This window comes from Dreissena polymorpha, chromosome 5 (assembly GCF_020536995.1).
Source record: "Dreissena polymorpha isolate Duluth1 chromosome 5, UMN_Dpol_1.0, whole genome shotgun sequence".
Classification (NCBI taxonomy): Eukaryota; Metazoa; Mollusca; class Bivalvia; order Myida; family Dreissenidae; genus Dreissena; species Dreissena polymorpha.
Window position 1 is genome coordinate 119,164,559 of NC_068359.1, and position 26,244 is coordinate 119,190,802.

The 26,244-nt window shown below is 36.0% G+C and overlaps 3 protein-coding genes across 5 annotated transcripts in view; all 3 read right to left on the reverse strand.

Moving 5' to 3' along the window:
* Positions 1 to 26,244, reverse strand: part of LOC127881065 (salivary glue protein Sgs-3-like) — a 194,750-nt gene that overhangs the window by 95,628 nt on the left and 72,878 nt on the right. The gene's annotated exons all lie outside the window — the stretch shown is intronic.
* On the reverse strand, positions 613 to 19,211 carry LOC127881062 (uncharacterized). Of its 3 annotated transcripts, none has more exons than XM_052428672.1 (5): positions 18,948 to 19,211; positions 12,030 to 12,581; positions 11,748 to 11,904; positions 11,420 to 11,498; positions 613 to 8,513 (listed from the first exon to the last, which is right to left on the reverse strand). In XM_052428672.1, the coding sequence occupies exon 5, from the start codon at positions 7,357 to 7,359 to the stop codon at positions 6,001 to 6,003; it is 1,359 nt and encodes a 452-aa protein (XP_052284632.1). In that variant the 5' UTR covers positions 7,360 to 8,513; positions 11,420 to 11,498; positions 11,748 to 11,904; positions 12,030 to 12,581; positions 18,948 to 19,211; the 3' UTR covers positions 613 to 6,000. The 3 variants fall into 3 exon arrangements, with proteins under 3 accessions (XP_052284632.1, XP_052284633.1, XP_052284634.1); XM_052428674.1 differs by having other exon boundaries at positions 614 to 8,513; XM_052428673.1 differs by lacking the exons at positions 11,420 to 11,498; positions 11,748 to 11,904; positions 12,030 to 12,581.
* On the reverse strand, positions 22,589 to 24,992 carry LOC127881064 (uncharacterized). The gene is made up of 2 exons (XM_052428676.1): positions 24,006 to 24,992; positions 22,589 to 23,716 (listed from the first exon to the last, which is right to left on the reverse strand). The coding sequence occupies exons 1-2, from the start codon at positions 24,354 to 24,356 to the stop codon at positions 23,399 to 23,401; spliced, it is 669 nt and encodes a 222-aa protein (XP_052284636.1). The 5' UTR covers positions 24,357 to 24,992; the 3' UTR covers positions 22,589 to 23,398.

Genomic DNA, 26,244 nt, shown 5'->3' on the forward strand with positions numbered 1-26,244 from the left:
CGTTAGTCGGTTTACATAAAGCCTATTGAACGACGTAACCTACGGAATCCGGATAGTGCTATCTATAATCTCGCGCTTCTTTCATCAAGGGCGACACTAGACACACGAAGCGATACACGATATTTGTCGAGACAGTCGCGGCGACGCACGATATTTTACTTTAATAAGAGATATATTCGAATCTTATATAAAATGATAATGCTCCTAAATAATAACAGCAATTTAACATGCATATTCAATTACATATTTTTAAGAAATCGATACAATTATTATTTCAAATATATTGTGTTTGAAGTCATAAGTCAACATGATGTGGAGTCCCGACATTATTTGTCCTCATTGGTCTGTAAATTGGCTATTTTACCATATACGTTAGCAGTTAATAGTTAATTAATAGCTGTATAAGATGGGAATGTACTATATACAATGCATGTGCGATTAGAAAGTCATACGATGTTCTATTATTATGTCCCCCGTCGCCACAAACTTTAAGGTGACCGCATTCTTCACCATAGGCAAGTATGAGTTGTCTCATAACACGGACACAAATATTGATAACAAACCTGTTTTTACTTTTAAGACCGCAAAATGACCATATATAACTTGTCAAGCTTTTATAAATGCTAAAAGTCGTGTTTACAGTTTAAGACATAATACAAATACAATACGCAAAAACAAACAACACACATGACTGCTACATATATTACAGAGTCATTGCACAATATCGTCTTAACAATCTGTATTTTAAGAACTCTGGTTCAATAAATTAGTGAATAAGATGCTGCTGATGTGGAATAAATTGGTTCATTTACTGAAGCCACGCGGGCAGTAGTGTCACATGTGTAAATTGATATTTCCGATTGTTTAGATAAACTAGTGAATTTTCATAAATGTTCATGTCCGAATGTTTAGATTAAATGGTGAATAAGACACTATTAGCAAGCATAAACAATGTTTGCATGGATTGTTTTAAGAAAGGTATTTTAAATGTTGTGTACTTTTATCCTGCAAGTATTTGTGTATGTAAACATTGCAAAATCTTTGCTTTCGAAATAATTTGGTTTTGATCGTCTTGTGTGCAACATATATCCATGTACATTCATCAATTTGCTGACTATCCGTAATGAAAATGAAGGTTGGGGATGAGCCGCTTACGTAGTGACCCGCAACGATGAGACGCGGTATTTACTATAGTCTGCGGTGCCGTCTGAGTGCTTTTCGATAAAGACTAATGTTTGCGCTGCTGACTTGACGATCGGTGATTAGATATCTGATGTGACCTGGCGACGTTTTTGTCCACTATAATGACTTTGGTTTACCCGCGATGGCGACCATGGCGTGCTATGCTTATTAGTCGACATGCGATAGTTATCAGGGTTTGCGCTGCTGACTCGGCGACACTAGGTGATGACTATGGTTTGCGCTGGTTACAAAGTGACTCGCGGTGATGACTATTATTATTACTGCTAACTTGGTGACCCACAATATGTACTATTATTCGTGCTGCTTGGATTGTGTCCCGCAATAATGACCAGTATCTGCTGACATTTCGATACATTTGGAGACTTTTCTGAATGAAGTTAGCATTTTAAGGAATAACCTTCAACACTAGCGTCAATAATCTAGGCAAAAATAACTGGATACACGAGATTTCACGAATGCAAGAGCAGTTCATTATATATCTATAGTTTCATAGTTATATGAAAGCAAATTTACGAAATTTGAAGTCGTATTTTACAATAATTTAACCATGCAGTTGAATCTACCAATCCCTCTTGTCGTATTAAATGCTTGTCATACTCGTCATCATCTTCATCAGATGTAGCAGATAGTGTAGCAGCAGTAACTCCAACAAAATGTTGTTTATCCCCAACTTCAAACTGTTGCACTACGACTGAGTCAAGTTTACAATAGTCTCGTTTGATTTGCATATATTCGTCTCCGTTCCCGTCAACACGGAACAGCAGTTTACAAAACACATTATGTTTTGCATTACACACACTCTGCATAAAATGTCGTAGCGATAAAGGAGGCAGTGTTTTATAAATTATAAACGCATACTTTATAGATCCAGGCAATTCGATTCCCGTGCCATAGTTTTTGAAACAAATTCTTAAATGTGTCAAGTGTGTTAGAAGAGGAATTGTTTGAGAAAGCATGTCGATGCACGTAATTTGCGTCATGGTCAGACTAGTAATGGGGATTATGGTGAATGTTTCATACAACCCAAAACTATCCTTCACAACTTCAAATGTAATATTCGATACATTTTCAGGTCGTACCAATTCACAAGAATCCTCACTCGATATCACGTCACATTGACGAAAATAAAACCGTACGTTGTGCTGTAATGTAGCAAGTCTGATCAACACACTGCATAGCCAGTCTTTTGAACAAGTGGATTCCTGAACAACCACAAACTTTAGGGATGTTGGCAAGGGGTTTTCACATCGTTCGATGAAAGTTCCCCAAATGAATATCTCTTTTAACACCGTCAAAGTTGGAAAAATTGTTGAAGCCAATGTGAAATTTTCTGTCGTTCGGAGATAAGGTCTCCCTAAACTTGTATCCCGCAACATTTCATACACGACACAAATTCCATTTGTTATATCAATTGAAATATTCGACATGTCACGTGACAACATTTCCGACCGCGAATCAGACTCGCTCGTATTCGAATCGTCTTTCAAATCAGCTATAACACGGGTCGAATGTTCAGATTGCATTACGGATTAATCTAACCCAGGTTGAAGTGTTTCATTACTAGAAATCACAGAGAAGTTACATAGGTCAAAGCGCACATGCTGTTGTATTGTAGACAGTCTGATCAACACACTACATAACCATTCCAATGAACACGTGCAATCCTGTAAACTTATATTCTCTATTGATGATGGCAATTCGTTTTCAAATCGTGCCGTATAATGTCCCCAAATAAAAAGTCTTGTTAAGTTGGTCAAAGTTTGTAAAATTGTTGAGCCAATGCTAAATTATGTGTTGATCTAAGATTAAGAATGCCGATACTTGAGTTACGCAACATATCATACAGGACACTACTTCCATTCATAATGCCTAATTCTATATTCGACATGTCAATTGACATTTCTGACCGCAAAATAGTATTCCTTGTCTTCGAATCATCTGCAAAATCCGCAATAACAGCGGCAAAAATTTCAGATCGCATAACGCATCCTTCTAAATCCGATTGATATGTTTCATTGTTCGATACAACAAGACAGTTACATACTTCAAAACACACATGATGTTGTATGTTAGACAGTCTGATCAATACACTGTATAACCATTCCGATGACCAGGTGCCGTTTTGCAAACTGATCAACTCTATGGACGGTGTCAGCATACATTCACCTCGTACGATGTAAGTACCCCAAATATGAAGTTCTTTTAAGTTTGTCAAAGTTGGTATGGTTGTTGCAGCCAATAATAAATCATCTGTCGTTCGGAGATTAAGAATCTCTATATTTGTTTCCCGCAACATTTCATAAACGACATGACTTCCATTTGTAATACTTATCTTTATATTCGACATATCACGAGACAACATTTCCATCCGCAAATCGCTCTCTGTTGTTCTTGACAAATCCGCATCAACTCGATGCGATTCTGCTGAACCAGTTTGACAAGTTTCATTAGTGGATGTCACGAAGCCGCTGCACATGTCAAAGCGGACATGATGTTGTAATGTAGAAAGTCTGATCAACACAGTGTACAACCATTCCAACGAACACGTGCCTTCCTGTAAGCTCATCAACTCTATGGATGGTGGCAAATGGTTTTCATATCGTGCGATATATGTTCCCCAAATTAAAAGTTCTTTTAACTTTGTCAAAGTGTGTAGTGATGTTGAAGCTATTGAGAAATCATTTTCAGTCTGAGATGCAGAATCCCAATACTCGTATTACGTAAAATATCATACACAATACGACTTCCATTTGTAATGCGTAGTTCAATATTTGACATGTCGCATGATAACATTTCTAACCGCAAACCAGACAAATGTTCATTCGAACTATCAAGAACATCCGCATTTATATTATGTTGACAGGTTTCATTACTCGATATAACGACGCATCTATCTATGTTGAAACACACATGATGTTTAAGTGAAGACAGTTTTATCAACGTACTGTACAACCACTCTATTGAACACGTTCCCTCTAGTAAACCCATCAATTGAAGAGATGGTGGTAATTCATGATCAAATTGCGTCAAATATGTTCCCCGTAAATACATCCGTTTCAACATGTTTAGCTTTGTTTGCACAACGGATTTCAGTGAACTATCATCAGCAGCTTCAACACTCAGACTCCCTATACTTGAATCACGAAATATTTCAGTTCCGGACTGCCATATTTCACTAAAATCTCGATATTGGACATGTCAAATGACACAATTTCCGATCGCAAGTCCGATACATGTCTTTTAGATTCTTCTCCAAGGGCGTTTGCATTTGACAACAATACAACATCCCACAGCTCACACTTGACATGATGATTCAGTGAAGAGAGCGTGATCAACAAACTACAGAGCCACTCATACGAACATTCGCCTTTCTGTAGACTTATATACTGCAAAGAAGCAGGTAGCTTGAAATAACATCGACCGGTAAATGTACCCCAAAGATACAGTTTTGTTAACTTCTTGAGCATGTCAAGAATATCGGATCGTAATAAGGCACCGTTGGCCGTTCTCAGTTCCAAAGTCGCAATACTTATTTCACGAAATATTTCAAACATTTCCATACATCTATCTGTCACTAATATCGCAATTTTGGACATATCACGTGATAACATCTGTTCTCGCATATCAGATTTATTTTTTTGTAAATCGTATCCATGGGCTTCTTCTCTTGACTGAAATACAACATTCCAAAGTTCACACTTTACTAGATGATCTAATGAAGCGATCGTCATCAACAAGCTGCACAGCCACTCAGATGAACAGTCAACATCATTTAGACTTATGGATTGTAATGAATCGGACAGCTTAAGGTCACATCGACCAGTATAAGTCCCCCACAAATGAAGCTTTGTTAGATTTTTGAGCGTGTGAAGGATCTTCGATGCTAATGTGGCACAATCAGCCGTTTTAAGATCTATGACTTCTATGCTTGTATCTCGAAATATTTCAAACAATTTGCTACTGCCATTTTTTACTAATATCTCTATAATTGATATGTCACGTGACAATATATCAGATCGCAAAGCAGATATGTTTTTATCTGAATCGTCTCCACAAGCATCTTCACTTGATTGCAATACAAATTCCAACATCTCACACTTCACAGCATGATCTAATGAAGAGAGCTCGATCAACATGCTATACAACCACTCAGATGGACACGCGCCTTTGTGTAGACTGAAACACTGCAATGAAGTAGGCAGCTTAAGATCACATCGTCCCGTATAGGTCCCCGACAAAAAAAGCCATGTTAACTTGTCGAGCGTGTGAAGAATCTTTGATGCTAATGATGAACAAAACTCCGTTCTCAGATCCAGGATCCCTATACTTGTATCACGAAATATTTTAAACAGTTCAATACTTCCATTTCCCATTAATATTTCAACATTGGACATGCTGCATGACAATACTTTAGATCGCAAGTCCAAAACCTGAATATGTGAATCGTTCCCATGTGCTTCATCACTTGACAATTTAACATTCCAAAGCTCACACTTTACAGGATGATCTAGTAACGAGAGCGTGATCAACAAGCTGCATAGACACTCAAATGAACATTTTACTTCCGGCAAACTTATACACTGCAATGAAGCTGGCAGATTAAGATCACATCGACCCGTATATGTTCCCCGTAAACACAGCTTTTTTAACTTAAGGTGTGAAGAATCTCTGATGCTGTTGAAGCACAATCAGCCGTTCCCAGGTCCAAGGTCCCTAAACTTGTTTCACGTAATATTTCAAACAGATCCTCATTGATATATTTGCCATATATATCGATCTTGGACATGTCACGTGACATTATTTCAGATCGCAAGTCAGATTCTTTTGTATAGGAATCTCTCCACAGGCTTCGTCATATGAACTTAATTCAACATCCCAAAGCTCACACTGTACATGGTGATCCAATGAAGAGAGAGTGATCAATAAGCTACACAGCCACTCATACGTGCATACGACTTGCGGTAGGCTTACACACTGCACTGCAGCAGGTAAGCTGAGATAACAGAGATTCATAAAGGTGCCGTGCAAATAGAGTTGCTTAATCTTGCTGAGTGTTGATAGAATATTTGATGCTAATGCGACGTCGTCATCCGTGAGCAGGGCAAGTTTGCCGATAGATGTACAACGCAGTAAGCCATACAACTCAGTATTGCCCTGTTTCACGGATAAAGTAATATTTGACATGTCACTTGCCAATATTTCGGACTCAAAAAGGTGCGTATTGCAATCTGTTGCACTCACAAGACGCAGATCACATTGAACATCGTGCTTAAATGATGATAAATGCAAAAGTAACCGTTGTAGAAACACCGAATTACATGTACACGTAAACAAAGAAAAATGTTTTACTGTATCAGGAAGAACTATTTTGTCCTTAAAAGTGGATTCTTCTATGTGTAAATACGTTAAATAAGACAGAGATGGAAGCACAAGAGAAAGTGATGGAACGTCAATCTTCCCGATACAGTGCAGTTCCTCTATACTCGTCTGTTGTAACGCTTTATTTATTTCTGGAGTCACTGTCGTCTTCACACGTTTAAGACTAACTGTTGAGTGTTGAAGGACTATTAGTATTTCGCTTGTTTGTAGAACATTTCTTTCTAAAATAAGTGACCGAACATCTGACTTGTTTAACATTAAAAGTGTCTTTAATGCTTTTGAATCCATGTAATTTAGATAATCATAAAATGTGAAGTCTCTACACTGCAGGCACATTTCCGTTTGACCGCTGACTTCAGCCTCAATGCAACCAGCAATGATCATGCGCTGGAATAACACCGAAAGTTCGAGGCATCGCGCATTGTAATCCCTCTGATCATCATGCTTCGATTTTACAACGTTTCCCATAATGTCAGTTTCTGTCTGACATGATAGTAAATGTTCTTGGTTATAAAATTTCTTTATGTACACACTTTGTCTGTGGCTTATATCGTTAAGAAAGTGTGCGTTAATCAGACGGTTTATAAGTTTGTTAGCTTTTTCACAGTCAAGTCCGAACAGATAAATAACTGTCTGGCTCATTTCTAATACATATTGTTGATTTTTGGTTTTCAGCTGTGATACGATGTCATGTTTTAGATTGGCTATATGAAATGCCGCTAGGAACTCTTGCGCGGTGTCGTGAATAAATGAAAACTGTGAATCCTGGAATTCCATGCTAGCGCCATATCGTGCCGTTAACACGCCAGCATAGAGGCAAAATGTCAAGTGTTCTTCGGACAAGCCGCAATTAAATAAATCCCGTTCGGTAAACACTAGCAATTTGGTCGAGGAAAACGTAGAATCAAATGCAACCTTCGACAATGCATAAAATATATCGCTTTGCTTCTTAATAAAACGAGTATTGGCTTAACACTGAAAACAATTATCTTTTTGAAAGTATCCTTTTGTTGCATTTGCCATTTTAAATAGAAGGTCTATTAGTATGCAATTTATTTCACACAATGAGCCACTAAATGCTTTGTCATTTATCCACAAATTAACTAACAATGTTTGCAGCCAAGGCGACGTAAGAAAATGCACCAGATGACGATCATTGACGTACATCATGAATTCAGTGTTTGTCTTTTTATTAACGGGCTGAAGACTTTGTATTAAACGCTCTGTTAGCTGATCTGATTCAAGTATTCCTTCCATTTCTAGTAGTATATAAATGTCAGAATCCTTGATTCGTTCATCCGCCATTTTCCATGGACGTGTTGTAACTACCGATACGCAGTTTGCAAGGCTGTTCGCCAGTAAAGGTACAACTAATTTATTGAAAGGATCATCCCATTCATTCAGTCAATCCATAGCCACGATGCATGTCTCTCGTTTCAAAATTTGTTGTACAAGTTTAAATGCCTCTTCGCGTTCATCAGCCATATAAATCACGTCGATTATTTGTGTCTTTATCATCTCTATAACCTCACGTTGGCCCGCTACATTTTTCATAGATATGTAGAAGAGAAACGCAAACTCCTTCAACGTTTCACTATCACTAAATGTAGCGTTGTGATCAGAATTTTGCAAAGACATTTCGTTACACCAGTCAAGCGCTAGTTTAGTAAGGAATGTAGATTTGCCCATACCGGGCTCTCCTTGGATAAACACGCGGCTGCAGAGCTCGTTATCTTGGTAAAACATATCTGTGTATTGGGTAACTAAGATGTCTGTTTTCTGTCGAGATCCATTGTTCTCGATGACGACATGGCTCAATTTGGGTGACACGAAGATATCACAGATCGGTTTGTCATGGCCTTCCCAAAGTGGTGAAACAGATACGTTTTTCTTCGTCGTTGTATAGAGCCTTATTAAGTTTCCACGAAACTCTGAAAGAACAGATAAAGATGTTACATACTTAAATTACTACGACAACAACACGAATACAGATACCAACAAGTACGCTTAGAACAATACAAACAAAAACTATTACTTCTTTTATTTATTGTACTTCTACTGATAAAACGACAACATCAACAATAACAACTAGAGCTTTGTCACAGACGTGACGAATACCCCCACATGCCGCATTGAAACATACTATTTTGCACGTCTTCTTTACAAAAAACAGCGGACACCATGCTCAATTGTTAAAACGCACTAAGTGACCCCTTGACCTAGTTTTTGACCCAGAAAGGCCCATGTTCTAAATTGGACTTAAGATCATCTCCATAAAACTTCTGACCATGTTTGGTGAAGATCGGATGTAAACTACTTGAATTAGAGAGCGGACACCATGCTGAATGTTAAAAAACGCACTTAGTGACCCCGTGACCTAGTTTTAGGGCCCGGAATGGACCATGTTCAAACTTGTCCTAGTAGAGATCATCTATATAAAACTTGTGACCAAAATTGGTGAGGATTGGATGAAAACTACTTGAATTAGAGAGCGGACAACATGGTGAGGTTTAAAACGCACTAAGATACCCCGTGACCTAGTTTTTGACCCGACATGACCCATATTCAAACTTGACCTAGACATCATCTGGATACAACTTCTGACCAAGTTTGGTGAAGATTGGATGAAAACTACTTGAATTAAAGAGCGGACAACATTGTGATGTTTAAAACGCACTAAGTGACAACGTGACCTTGTTTTTGACCCGGCATGATCCATATTCAAACTTGCCCTAAACATTATTAAGATTCAACTTCTGACCAATTTTGGTGAAGATTGGATAAAAACTACTTGAATTAAAGAGCGGACAACATGGTGAGGTTTAAAACACACTAACTGACCCCGTGACCTAGTTTTTGACCCGGCATGGCCCATGTTCGAACTTGACCTACACATCATCTAGTTACAACTTCTGACCAAGTGTAGTGAAGATCGGATTTAAACTACTTGAAATAGAGAGCGGACACCATGCTCAATGCGTAAAACGTACTAAGTGACCCCGTGACCTAGTTTTTGGCACGGCAAGGCCCATGTTCGAACTTGGCCTAGACATTATGTAGATACAACTTCTAGCCAAGTTAGGTGAAATCGGATGAAAACTACTTGAATTAGAGAGCGGACACTTAATACGGACCGATAGACAGACCGACCGACCGACCGACAGACAAGTTCACTCCTAAATACCACCATAAACTTCGTTTGAGGGGGTATAATAAAAGCAATAACAACAACCACTACTATTTATACTTATTATACGAATACTAATATGACAACCACATCAAAAATAACAACAACAGGAGCTGCTTCTATTTCTACTACTACTACTACTTCTACGGCTACTACTTCTACTACTACTGCTACTACTACTACTACTACTACTACTACAACTACTACTACTACTACTACTACTACTACTACTACTACTACTACTACTACTACTACTACTACTACTTCTACTACTACTACTACTACTATTACCACTGCTACTACTACTACTACTACTACTACTACTACTACTACTACTACTACTACTACTACTACTACTACTACTACTACTACGACTACTTCTACTACTACTACTACTACTACTACTACTTCTACTGCTACTACTACTACTACTACTTCTACTGTTTCTACTACTAATTCTATTACTACTACTACTACTACTACTACTACTACTACTACTACTACTACTACTACTACTACTACTACTTCTACTACTACTACTACTACTACTACTACTACTACTACTACTACTACCACTACTACCACTACTACCACTACTACTACTACTACTACTACTACTACTACTACTACTACTACTACTACTACTACTGCTACTACTAATTCTACTACTACTACTACTACTACTACTACTACTACTACTACTACTACTACTACTACCACTACTATCACTACTACCACTACTACCACTACTACTACTACTACTACTACTTCTACTACTACTACTACTACTACTACTACTACTACTACTACTACTACTACTACTACTACTACTACTACTACTAATTCTACTACTACTACTACTACTACTACTACTACTACTACTACTACTACTACTACTACTACTACTACTACTACTACTACTACTACTACTACTACTACTACTACTACTTCTACTGTTTCTACTACTACTTCTACTACTACTACTACTACTACTACTACTACTACTACTACTACTACTACTACTACTACTACTACTACTACTACTACTACTACTACTACTACTACTACTACTACAACAACTACTACTACTTCTACTACTACTCCTCCTTCTTCTTCTAATACCACTACTACTTCTACTAGCACTATGTAGCACTGATGTTAATATAACGTTAATATCAGATTCCAATAGCTTTGACACTTATAGAATCAGTAAGGATTGCTTAGGAATGTGGATTTAAAGGTCTAAGTTACAAAATATTAATAGTGTTGGTGGTAGGCTAGTTACATTGAAGACAATGATTTAATGACTTGCTTATTGTTCAGTTACGATTATATCTTATTGTAGGTCAAGGTAACAGGAACAACTTTTCTGCAAGTCGGGAAGGCGGACATATTTTTTAAACATATCTTTTTATACCAAGCATCTCAAGATTTTTTACTGTAAAAAATGTCCCAACATTCGCGTGTGTACATTCGTGTAAACTTATCAATTAAACGTTGTATGAAATCCTATATAAGTGTTTCACATTTCTTTAATGTGTACATTGCCCTTGGATCGGATTCAAGTTGCATTCCATTTAAGCTTTTAATAAAAGTTACCATCAAAAGAATGTTACTCGTCGTATTTCTTATCGTGTGCAGTATTCTCACCTTGCTTTCTTTCCTCATACAATTTTTCCAGAGTTTCATGTATCGTTTTATTAGACAATGGCAGAGTGTCTTGCTGAAGCTGAAACGAAACGGGTTTGACGCCGTGAATGCATCTCACCTTTCCATTGTAAAAAACCATATTTTATTCTGTGCTGTGCATTTTCTCCATTATCATAGTTGAAATTAAACTTTGTATAATAATGCTTATTATCGTATGTTGCATTTGTAATAAACTCATCATATGAGATGCATGATCAAAATGTCCACTCATCTAATTGAATGCTATAGTTTATTAACTATTTTCGAAATAACAACGAACAATAGTTACCTCGATTAAGTATGTTCGCGCATCCACTGCTGGTTTAAATCCACTAAGATGTGCATGTCATTAAGGAGAGTTAAAATACAAGAAAAAAGCTGGTCATTTCCCCATCAGATATATTCATATTATGTATGTGTCGTAGTTTGTTAACTTCTTCTCGTGCCTGCAAGACAATAATTGTACGAATATGCTGTTTACAATAACGCGTGCACTTACATCGATGGCATATTAAGTTCATTTTAGGTTGTTGTTAATACAAGCCTTATTGGACGGTAATGTGTGAATTACCATTTTGCAGATGTTCGTATCTTGGCTAAGATCGTCAGCAAAACAGTTCTGCATCCAGGTACAATTGTATAAAGCGCCAATGATACCGTTGAAGTCGGTGGTGTCGGCGTTTGGCTTATCTTTGTAACCTGTTTCAGGCATGTAGCACTTAGCCAACTCCCAAGCATCTGTGCACCATTTTGTAGAATCCGTATTACGCCACGGAGGGCCTTTTAAATTTCCCTTTTTAAAACGATGGTTATCATATATAAAAATGCATATTGCTGAACAGAGGCGGCATCGTTTACTTGGGTCACTACATGTAGTACACGTCTTTTCTTTACCTATACCGTGTTTAGCATCTAAATCATTAGGAATATGATTGTAAAATGCTTGAAATTCGTCATTAGCTAAGTCGGCCATAACATCCCTAATTGTGTATGTTGCTATCATACATTTAAGCCAATTCTGGGCCTCTTTAGACCTCAGTTTTTCCTCCATCGTTGGTAATAAATTAATGGTGGATCGGAAGAATCATCTTAGTACGTTCAGTCCTTGTAGGAGCACTACATTCTACAATTCAGAAATAAAGTTATGTATTTAATTTGGAATAAGATGAATGTGAATCTATTTTTTAAGTGCGCAATACAACCGCAGTTTTATAGGAATTGGTAACATGTCTGCAAACACAAGGCATACTTCATTACGTATTACATATCACCGTTTTAATTCCTCGTCTTTGCCGGTAAAGCCATGCATATGTGTTGGGCTAAACGTATAATTAACTTAAAAGCTTTATATAACAAATTTACCCACCGACAACATAAACCATTTTAGATATTGAGTCTGACAGCAAAACAGCGCAATTTGATACTGAGTCGGACACTGACAGACTCATTGTCTGTTTTGAATAAACAATGTTTAACCTATATTTACATATGAACGTCTACAGATAGGTCTAAAATATAGAAATAAGCCTATGTTATTACGTGTTTACGTAACACTAAATGTTGATAGGTCCAATAGCTCGTATATGTTCCATCCATCAAACATTTTGCTCGGTCTGTGCTAGATTGTTTTAATTAATTTGTGGTAAGTTTTTTTTCTCTACTATTTTTGTTTAAAAGTTCATTTCCAGCACAAAATGAGCCCGTAAACCAAATTCTTGCATAATGCGTTTTCCGAAATTCGTTGATATCTAACGATATTAATAGACCAGTTTTACATTCCGACCACCGTTACTATTTTTAGATATCACGTGGTGTGTAGAATCTCAGAACGAGGCTGAACGTGTATAGATCTTTGGCGGAGCATATCGATGATTATAAACCAGTTGATTTTTTTGAAATTACATTCGGGATTTTCATAGGCACTGACAATAGTAACAATTGCGGCAAATACACGGATGTGTTGTTTAGTCAATAAATTGATGAGGGGTTATACAATAAACATTCTCACAACTTAGTCATATTTGAAAGCCATATAGTACCACTAGTGTAAACGTGTGTATATATATAAACATTTTATTTAATCTTGATTCAAATTCAAGATACCCGTTGTCATCAGAACAAATGTGATCGGAAGAATAAATATTGATAATTGCACAAAACGAAGATATACAGAAGTTGTATATAGTAAAAAACGTTATTATATAACTTAAATTCCCAAAGGTATGTATGTTGGTCTGTAATATTTTTCACGAACGATCTGACGTGTAAAATGTGTGTTGAATCAATCATAAGAAAAACCAATAGAAAATACAAAGCACCTAAACTTTTTAAATGTTATGTCATTTTTCGTTTTACTTTTATGAATGTTCTTTTACAGTGAAAGACAATATTGTAGAATTCTTTTACACAGGTGAAAAAAAAACGAACGTGGAGAAAACTGAACTGTCTCTTCATGGACCTTGATTTTCTCTTTAAACGTGATTATGAGTGATAAATATATTTATTTATGTCACTTCATGTCATTAATCTGTTGTGTGTGTGTGTGTGTGTGTGTGTGTGTGTGTGTGTGTGTGTGTGTGTGTGTGTGTGTGTGTGTGTGTGTGTGTGTGTGTGTGTGTGTGTGTGTGTGTGTGTGTGTGTGTGTGTGTGTGTGTGTGTGTGTGTGTGTGTCTTGAATATTCGGAAACACGCTTTGACCCCGGTCAATGAAAATGCTTGTTTTAATAGTGTTCTTCCATACACTAACGAATACTCTTTATAAGACTATGTAATCACGGAATTTTATTTTAGCGGTACACGCTTAATAGGTTTCGTGTTTAGCATAAAAGTTAATAAATATTTCAAATGCATTTGTAAGTATTAAGCACTTAATTATGTAACCGAACATTCTTTCACAAGGAAAATTGTTCCTACGCTAATTTTGACAAGGCGGACATTCGTTCATACGTTGTTTCATTTCCACGCTTTTTAAAGTTCCCGGACAATCGTTCCAACATTATTTTGACAGATCGGATATATATACTCCTACATAGTTTTAATGCCCAGATTTCTGCAAGGTTTGGCAAATTAGGGATCTTAGTGTAAGTCGATATATTCGAATAGTTTTTGACGTTTTCATTCTCATGATCACAATAAAATATTACAACAATATAAAGTAAATCATAACATAATAAATTATGAGAACATTATTTTTTTTACTATTTTAATAACGACATATTCAAATATCGGATAAAATTCCCAGAGTGTAATATTATTTTGATAAAACGGGATAATAATGACCGGTATAGGAATTTTTGAGGAAGGAATCTCCGGGCTGTCCAAATAACGAAGGAACGAATGTCCGGGCTGTCAAAATAATGTAGGAACCATTATCCGCATTGTAAAAATAACGAAGGAACGAATGTTCAGGTTGTCAAAAAACATAGGAACGAATGTCCGACTGTGTGAAAAATAGGCTAGGACGAATGTCCGGCATTCTCTGTATTATTATGATTAAACTGGCTATTATCTATACAGTATTTAGTTTGAGTATTTGGCGTTACATTAGTCTTAGAAATGACTACGTAATACTTTCACCTCGATAAGACATTGGGGTGCCATACATGATGTCCAATGACCAGCCATCTACCACGGGTGGTTTATGACACCATGCTGCTATTTACTATTTGTCGGCACAGTATCAGATCATCACGAGATAATGGGTTTATCCGGAACACAGGGGCTATTGAACCACAGATGTATCAATAAACAAGATAGATCTTTATTCAATCAGCGCGATATAAAAGCTCTAACAGTGCTCGTCAAATGTGTGAAAAATTGAAGAAAAACAAGTATTTTAATCAAGACAATTTTTTTAATATTTTGACTTTATAAAGTCAAATACATATTAATACCTTATTCTGACAATGTCATATTGTGTTTTCTAAGTAGTTACATCTCCGAATGTTCAAAAGAGTGAAGAGATTGAAATCAGATGCGGCGTTGCGCGGGACTATTGAAAATTTATACACGTTCAGTCTCGTTCAGGAGTTCAGCTAGTAACGTGATATCTAAAAATAGCAACAACGGTACTATTGTGAAAAGGGTCTATTCATACAAAAATATCATGTAAGAAATTGGGATTTTACCACTATTTTACACTGTTTGCACTTTGTAGTTAATAGTTTGTGCAGTCGTATTTCACTTTTTAATTAATAGGATGAAGAACGTGCTAATCCGTAATGTTTATGTTGTCGGAATGCACCATACAGGCGCGAAACAGCTCGAAGTCGGTTCATTGCATAATTGTCGTTATGAACCTGGTTACCGAAAGGAATCGAAATTCGATTGCAGTTTATGGAGACTCACACCTGCACCAGCGCCGATGTTATTTTCGCCGTGAAGATGCCCTAAATCTCAAGCCCTGTTTTGCAAAAGGGCCGTGTTACCTTCGGGCCAAAATGTCCCCAGAAAAGTTTTCAAAGCTGCGCGGGCCGATGCAGAATTGCAGTATCGACTTCGTTGCTGCGAAACAGATGCAGACTCCATAGCTGAGCCAGAGATATTAAAGAGTTCTTACGTATATACAATCTATTAACATTCTGTGAAATTCAACAGTGTAGCTACAGCTGACATTTTCTTATTTTCAATGTTTAATTCATTACGTTTGACTATATTTGCCAATAAATAAAATAAATGTATTTCAAACGTATCGGTTTAATTTTTTATATTTCAGTGGCTCAATATAATCGGGAGGTCTGTTCGCCGCGATGAATAGAATGTTCCCAAATCGTCTTTGTCTGATAGGATGACTGGTAAGGTAAAGCACGGCGCTACCTGGGGTAAAAAGCCCAAAATGTCCTCGACTGATGAAAAGGCTCTTATTGCGACCGCCACTTCACTTGGGTTTAGTAAAGATAACTTTTTAAGGTAGGTGGTGATTTTTGCCGATCAGAAAGGCCCATCGTTTAAGCGTGGCAGGCCTTTGGATATGTGGTGGATATTGATAAAGCTGAAAGCTCGGAACCCTGAGTTCTCCTTGCGAAGTCCTGAGGCAACTGCAGCAAACAGGCGCACGGTCATCACATGTAATGCACCAAAAGAAAAACTCGCGTACACACATATTTGATTGGTTTTGTAACTGGATTACTCATACATACGAATTATCTCAGCGAGATTGATCTTGACGCTCATTTGAACAGGTACTCGTGCCTAACAGCGTAACACGTATTTGTAAAAAGACGTTGAACAAATATAGGACTGCTCATATTTTATTATAGTGGATTTACAGACCAGGCAATATACATAACAACGACAAAGACGGGTGTTGAGCGGGTATTTCATGGTTTGAAACAAGTTAACACAAAACTATTTTCATTGATTATAACTACACACCATGAAATGTATTTTGCGTCAGTCACCATAAACGTACTAATAATGATAATGCTATTAAAATTATCATCATATTATACATCATATTTATATTATTATTATGTATCTCATGAGAGTATAGATCCCGTGTTTCAAAATAATATCAAAGTTATCTGTTCGCCATTTTTAGTATAAAACTGATCGTTCTTTTGACACATTTTGATTAACCGTTTCAAATTAATGCCATGAAACATAGGCTATGGGGACATTGAATACGGGAATATATATTTTAAAAGTTGAAATGAAATGAATCGCGTTCTGAGAAAACTGGGCATAAAGCATGTGCGTAAAGTGTCGTCGCAGATTTGCCTGTGCAGTCCGCACAGGCTAATCAGGGACGACACTCTCCGCCTAAATTGGATTTTGGCTAAGAAGAGACTACATTTTAACGAAAATGTAAAAAAATCGGAAAATGTCGTCCCTGATTAGCCTGTGCGGACTGCACTGTGGTCAAATAACTACCGGTAAACGAAATTATATTCGTCCCGATCAATACTGATGCTGATTTTTTATCTTAATCATTAATCATATAACTGTGAGTTTTCATGAAGGCGTTACGTTAATTAATATTTATTAAAGAACTCGAGATAGGGTTTAATTAAATTTTTTTCCTTGTATATTTTATGGGCAATTTGAGTTTCTTAAACAAAACAAAATGTTGATGTCTTAAAATAGTTACCTAGGGTTTATATTGAAACTTGGATGCTTAACCCATTTATGTCTAGCGTCCTGAAAAAAGGACATTGCAAACAGCGTAGACCCAGATGAGACGCCGCATAATGCGGCGTCTCATCTGGGTCTGCGCTGTTTGCTTAAATGAATTTCTTTATGAAATATTCTAAATATAGAAAAAAAAATATACTTGACAACCCTAATTTTGGAAATAAATTGATCCAATTTAGAAGGATGGGAGAGTCCACTCTGCATAAATGGGTTAAACATAAGTTGTAGGCGCGGGTTCTTGTCTGATACCAATTGTTTTACTTTCCGGCGTATTTTCTTCAATAGTTACAGGTTTATATTGGCAAATTGGTAAATATTTTACCGTTTCGTAAAAGTTCATTGTTGTTGAATGTGATTAATTTTATAAATTTTACATTTGAATGCTATTGTAACTAATAAGTAATTAAAAATAACTCAAATGTTACAAAGAAAATATTTCTTAACGAATTCATGAATTGTGAATTATTTGTGAGATAAGTGTTAGGTTAGAAGTATACGTAATCAATATTAGACGATGATCTGCATTGACCGTTCCTATGTTGACAAAAGTTCACTTATTGTTTAACCCATTTATGCCTAGTGGACTCTCCCATCCTTATAAAAGGGACCAATTTATTTCCAAAATTAGGGATGTCTAGTATATTTATTTCTATATTTAGAATATTTCTTCCGTTAAGCAAACAGCGCTGACCCTGATGAGACACCGCATCATGCGGCGTCTCATCTGGGACTACGCTGTTTGCCAAGTCCTTTTTTCTAGACGCTAGACATAAATGGGTTAAAATATTTGGAAAGGTGACCTTCACTCATAAGCCTATGTACATGTAAACTTAGCGATATGAGTGCATCGATATGTGATACAATCTCAAAAAAAAAATCGTGTAGAAAACTATGTATTGTGTTTACATCATACCATATCATTTCTTAACTCATGTGGATTTTGATAACCGTTAAAGCAGATTGACATTTTAATACAACCAATCCTTTACAATCCAGACGTACGAAAGTATTGCTACACGAATGTTCACAAAGGTTATTATTGCTTAAATGAAAGCAAATTTCCTAACATGCAGCCACTGGCTTTCGTGAGTTATCAACTGTAAAATGTAAAGTGTTATCTTCCCTAAAACAGAAATAAACACTGAAATATCACATCATGTGCTGGAGTAACAACGTCGAAAATAACAACATACGCACACATTGATCGCATTTGTGTGCTAATGGCCATAACAACACGATCAATTTAAGAGTTAACACAGACCAAAGCCATGGACACAGCTATCGCATTGTAATCGTTTATTTTTTATAGAATAAAAACTAGTATGTACTAAAATATAAAATAAATCAAAGTACTTACCGAGTATAATGAATTCGAAAACAAATTGAATTCGCAATTATTTTTCATCTGAAAACTATGATATCAAACTCTAAAGTCATGGACATCAATACACGTACGCAGTTTGCAATAAATTATCTGATACACTTGATCTGTAAACGCGTTACTGAATTATCACACATGTGTTACGCAAGGCATTTCATATGTCGAATGTCGAGGACTCAGTTGAAAACTGGCATATCTGCGTGCTTTCATTTAACTGTATAACTCATTCTGGCGTTTAGCGTGCGTTTTTAATATAATCTTCACGATGATAACATAGGGGCCAAATCTTGATAGTCGAGTTAGGTAAAGGTGATTATCATATGACAACCACTATAATTGTCGACATAATAATTTGTTTAATTATTTACGACCATGTTGTGTTCGTGTGATTCCGTCTAGTTTTGTTTGAATGCACTACATTATGCCGTCGAATCTGTAAAATAGTAGCCATGTTTTATAAATAAACGCATGATTGTTGAAAGATTGCAATAATAAATTGATAACACATTTTAAATTTAGTGTTTACATAGTTTACGCCGAGCCTTGACGTTGTCACAAACGGAAGCCATATTATTTGACTTAATAGACATCACTTTACCATTTGAATGATTTTTTTCTACATCGCAAACTTGTGTTCCAAATTTTCCATCTTGTCATGTATTGTAATATAAGGGACACAACTCGTATTGTCTTGTTAACGCATGCAGTCATGAGTTATTTGTATTGAGGATTATATAGTGTGAATCTATGTAAAGTCAGTTTTGAGTTACCCACCAACGAGTTCAGAGTTATTTCTCATCTGATTGAATTTGTAATAACCATTGAACAGTCAAATAACAGTCGACCCCTCACTAATTCGTGTTTTTGTTGTATTTATTACTACAACTTAAACGTAAATGGATTACGTGCTTGTGTCATTAGATCAAAATGTGTGCTTATCAACGTCTTATTTAAATGGCCTTTTCACATAATTTGGAAGGTATTGAAGTTTGTTGCTTTACATTGATAAATGTAAACATTGGATATAAAAAAGCCTCTGTAAAAAAATCAAGAATAAAATTTTAGAAAGAAAAACGTAACCCTCAACAGCGCTCGAACCACTGACCAGGGGTAAAAATCTATCGCTTAGACCACTTGGTCATCCTTTCTCATACAATGAGTGATGCATTTTATACTTTATTTAAGCAGTCCTCGTAGTATCACAAACATATAACGACAACAACATAACTCTCCAAATTATTAAATCGTTTCGCGTTGCAACGCTTGATAATTTTCAGGTTTTTAAATCGTCAACAGATGCATTTCATGGATATTTTAGGGCATGGTTAATGTTCAGTATTATTGTTTCCTCATCAATATAATAACTACAACGAAAATTGTCGGATCTGACACATTCTTTTTAATTTTGTCAATTTACCAAAACGTGAAAAAGCCCCTTTAATTTAATTGATCAAGCCGTAATATGTTCGTTATAATAGCTAAATGATTTTGTTCTATGTTCATGTATTTATGGTATTTGTGAATATTAAATATGAGTATCGGCAGTCCGCACAGGCTTATCTGGGACGACACTATACGCACATGCATTAAGCCCCCTTTTTACAAAGCACGACCCAATTATAACCTTTAAGGGCGTCTGCGTATAAATCAAGAAATGTGAAATGATGACAGTTGTTTAACGTGTAGACTTTTTAGGGACCTTTTCATGTTCAGATTTTCACTACAAAATTAAAATCAAAGTGTTTCAGATTCGCAAATTTTCATTTTATTTATGATATTTGTAAGGAAACATTAAAGGGGCCTTTCACATTGTTTGGCTTTTTTGAAGTTTGTCATTAAATGCTTTCTATTGATAAATGTAAACATTGGATCTAAAATTCTCCAGTAAAAACTCAAGAACAAAATTTAAAAAAGAAAAAAAAGGTGACACTCAACCGGGCCCCTAACCACTGACACCTGGAGTACTGGAGTAAAAAGTCTCCCATTTACACCTCTCGGACATCCTTCCAGATACAATGTTAATCGCATTTTATACTTTATATAACCAATCCTCGTAGTTTCACAAAATATAGCGACAACAACAGAACTCTCCTAATTATTAATTCGTTTCGCGTTGCAACGCTTTATAATTTTCAAGCTTTTAAATCGTCAAAAAATGCGTATAATGGCTAATTTAGAGCATGGTAAATCATCAGTAATACTGTTTCCTCACAAATATCATAACAAAAACGAAAATTTGCGAATCTGAAATAACTTTTTTTCAATTTTGTCAATTTACCCAAACGTGAAAAGGCCCCTTTAATACTGAACATTAACCATGATCTAAAATAGCCATTATATGAATCTTTTGACGATTTAAAAACATGAAAATGATAAAGCGTTGCAACGCTAAACGATGTAATGATTTGGAGAGTTCTGTTGTTGTCGTTATATTGTGTGAAACTCCGAGGATCGCTTACGCACCTATCCATCATTGTATGAGCACGGGTGGCCGAGCGGTCTATGTCATAGACTCTAACTCCAAGACTCCAGTGGTCAGTTGTTCGAGCTCTGCTGAGGGGTACTTTTTTATTTTTTTAAATTTTATTCTTGATTTTTTTCTGGAGCTTTTTAGATCCAATGTTTACATTTATCACTTTAAAGCATTTAATTACAAACTTCAATACAAGCCAAAATCTGTGAAAAAGCCCCATTAAAATGAAAACAATTAATTCATGATTCACCATCTTCACTTCGATGAACTCGCTCTGAAAGACATCTTTACTTATTCTGTTTTTGGACACGTTGATCATGTCCAGCGTGTTTTTTCATGTGAACAGTGTTCACAGTTTAGTACAAGCGTAGGGCATTGCGCCTGTAGAGCGATTGAAAAAATATTTTGTTTTTGCTCATAACACTTTTTTTAGAAATTTGAATAAAGACAAATGTGTTGAAAAATGTCATGCTCTAGAAAACAGCAAATATTTTTTAAGAATTAAGTCAAATAAAGGAAGCTAAAACTTACTTTAAAATACAGGATTTTATATGAATTATATGAATTATTGTCAATTGATATGTCTATTATGCCAATCACTCCACCAACATTTTCAGTTCATTATTTGTTTATAAAAGATAATCCGCGTGCTATCTGTTTTTACAAATAAACATAATCACACATTTTGAGGGTACGTTAATATAGTTTTTGATGACTTATTATTGGGGTTGAATGCACAGTATGCAGAACATCGATGCAAAGTTGTATGTTTGATTATATGTATTAATAATATAACATACATTTACCAATATGTATCACAAATCTGATATGATTGAATGTTAGAGTAACTCGCAAATTGCTATGCAATACTATGACATAATTTTACATAAAGGACACAGAGACGCTTAAATATGACCTCGTTTGGAAAAAGTTATGACCCAGTACAATACGGTTGGGCCGTATACATGCTCGTGTAACGGGCCACTCACGGTTGATGAGGAGAGTTTATTGCCAAGTTATTCATTTCTCAGAACGCATTTTGAGTTTAATTCAATTCGCGGAAAACGATACGCAAAATGAGCTGACATTTAGTTAGTTTTATTAACCACATAACAATAACTATTTATATCAATTAATGGCGTTAAATCATATTTCTTTCTAAACTTACATGTCATTTAAATAATTTAATTGCGTGTTTTAACTATATCTCGCTCTTGACTTTATTCGTGTAAGTTTAAATAGTTTTTTTAAGTACAACACACAACATCAACACTTGGAACAAACTAACACAATTGTTTGTGGCTGTAAACATTAAACATAACATACTTCCAATGTGTAACCAAGACAACTTTATAATTGTACTAAACATAAAATAAATAAATAATGCAACTTATAAATACACGTAGGTTTGGATGTATGAAACAAATACACTAACATTCATTACATAAGACTATGCAACAACTCTTGCAACATTTATTGAAACTATTTACACATTTTAACAAGGTAGTTTTGCTAATTTCTTTGTTCAAGTAAAGCAACACTTTGTTAACATTGAGTTTTCAATATAGTTTACGTATCTCAACATCGTTTGCATTTCATTCTTATTTGCGAACAATACTTGATCAATATAGTAAACAATTTGCCTAACTCAAGAAAGAATTTCTTGTTCTGATCAATTACTTTTATTTATAAGAGAACATCGAATGTGAATATTTAATTATTAAAATTGGTATCACCTACTTGAAACGGGAATTGTAACTCATTGCGAGTTTAGGAAATTCAACAAGTTGAATTAGACAAAACATGCACACGCTTGATAAGCATACTATTCGCATATCTCTTCAGATGGCAAATACGTTTAAACGTAGTCTTATTTTTAACTTGAATGTATTGATGATGCACACAAATTCGGAATACAATCTTTGCAGAAATACTAGACACAGTTAGTAAACTCCTATTTGCTAAGCATCTCTCGTGCTTGACTCTGTAATTGATATGTCCTTTCCCTCTGAATCTGAAACTTCTCTATCGAAGATAAACCTTGCTTAGGGTTACTATTGGGTAAAGGATCCATCAGTTTCTTTAAAGGAGCTTTATTCACCGTTTCAGTACCCTTTTGCGTATCTGTTGAGGGATCTGATGGCTTTTGCTCCTTAGCCAAATCGATGCCTTTCGGTTGGCTTACGAAGGACTTGCTTCGTCTAAATGAAGCCGAAAGCCGGCTTTGCTTTTCTCGAATCGCCTCATCCAAAGCTATTCCTTTCTTACCTTCCTGTAAATTGTGAACCTTAGAGCAATTAAAAATACATTCGTTTTACAAAATAAACAGCACAAAACACTCACAACAATCGAAATTCACATACAATATTAAAACAACAGTGTAGTACAACATATAGCTTAAACTATTTAATAGTAACATTCAACATCAACATTAACATTATAATGAGTAATATGTTAAGTTTATACGTGGACACAATTATTTATACATTTAACTTGCATAATTGGACTTTACTTGAATAAAGATATATAATTGTATTGAAAATATACTGCAATGTATTCACCTTGAGGACGGAATAATGCGCTGGTACGTGTCCATACGACTGTAGGAGCTTTTTACGGCCTTCAAGGCGCATGGCATCTATATCAGAACGGCAATACTTTCTGGTGACTGGAAAGGCGTTTCGCATATAGAAGGACCTATCCCCAATCAGTGGTTTGTTCATATGGCTGTTCGGCGACACGGCGTATGGATCTGGTGTTTTCGACATGGATCTACTGTTGGCACTCCTTTCCCACTGCTCAGCGATTTCGCTGGAAAGTTCCGGTGGTAAATAGCCGCTGTAATAGTTTACCAAACGTTCCGGGGTTTTACTAACTAGCTTCTTTTTAAAACTGCGGTTTGCATCGACCATTCGTGTCGGGCTATCTGTAGCAGGATGAGTTTGATTTATATGTCTTTCCTCAGCTTCCCTCCTTTGATCATCAACTTTGACTGCGTCAATACTCTCGTATGTAACACCCACTTCGATTTGATCCGCCCTATCAGACAACGCTGATACACTCCGCCTACTATCTTTCTGCGAAGTTATTGTGTCGCGTTTAGTGATCGAAAGTTCCCTTGACTGTGGTTTGTACGTTGGTATACATCTCGGATCAAAACCTGCTCGTCGAGCTAAAGATTCGGCTTGGTATGTATTGGTTGCAGATGCTTCATCAATAAAAACCTTAGAAAGATCTATTTGGCCTTCCGTAAAGCTCCTTCGAAACAACCTTGGTTTTAATATCTCCAATGATTCTTTATCAAAGTGACCATCGTACGCTAATTCGCTATTCAATCGTGGGTCACGGAAATCCGACTTAGAGACGGACAACCAAGGAGACAGATTCTGAAGTGTTGTAAGGGTCGCATCTGGTGGGCGGAATCTGGACAATAAGTTCTTACTGTCCGCGCGTCTCAAAGGCTTGTAGTTGAAGATGGCACTTTTGCTTTGATCAGCTATGCGCGATTTATCCTTTGACAATGTCCCCGGTGTAAAGGTCACGCGAACGGGAGAATTATGTTTCGTTGCGTAGGGAATAATGTCATGACCATCCGACAACTTTTCCCTTGACGGATCGTGTGTTCCTACAGAGAACAAACCGGACTGGTGCATAGACACGAGCGTTGGCCCATTTGTTTGGCTCCTCATTAAAGTCTTATTAGTACCGTATCCAATCGGTTCCTTAACATGCACAGACGTCGGCATTTTTACTGATAAATGACACTACAAGGGCCGTTTTAAAGTTTCACTTAACGGTGCCCTATTCATGCGATGTCAGCTTGAGTTTACAATATCGCTAAACAAGCGGTGTTTTCACGGTAAAGTCACATTAATTTGGTTGTTATCTGATAAGTTACTTTCAAACTGTATAATAACTAAACACTCTTATACAAAACTAAGTCCACGTGTGTTGCGGTAACCTTGTTCAAGGTAAAGCTGATAATTTCAATAATTAAACATAAAGTATGGCTATATTTTCTGTGCTACATATGATATTTGGAAGCGAGTTAGTATATTGTCGTCTTATTAATTGTATACAATATCAAGTATTTTGAATTTTGATAAGCAAAACAAACACAATGCACGCTTCAGTTCACGCATGTTCACACCTGTCTTGCTTTTACATTTCGTTGCATACATCGTACGCGATGCAATCTGCTCATAGATTTACGTTGTTTAGTTTCTTTACGTTTCATGTCACTGATTTATTCATGTCATAATTACTCATTTGAACACAACATACATAACACTGTACATTTTGTACTATCCGAACAAAGGAGAATCATATTATTTCAGTAAATTATAAGTACATGTATACTATAATTACAAAAATGCTGTTTCTTTGTATATGCAGCAAATAATGTAATTACTTGATGGTCGTTAATATGATCACTTATCAACCGTTGTTCTAACACACACATCATATACCTTAACTATAATCCAATTCACAATTCGATTGTTTGAATGATTAATGTAATTGTTAATAAAACACAATAAATTCATTGAAATACAATGATCGTTGCTAATATTTATTGTCTGCAATTTTTAACGTTCACTGACGATCAATTTAAAAATGTTTCTTCACTAATTTAAACGCAGCCAAACTAGCAGTTTATTGAGTAGCTGAGTGATTTCTTTCTTAGGCATTGATTAGCGTACAAGGTTTTCCTTTTCACTGACAGTATTTGCTATGCCTGATTAGTGCTATTATACAAAAGGCATTTCGATATTTTAAAGGCCGAATCTATTCTGAGTGTCA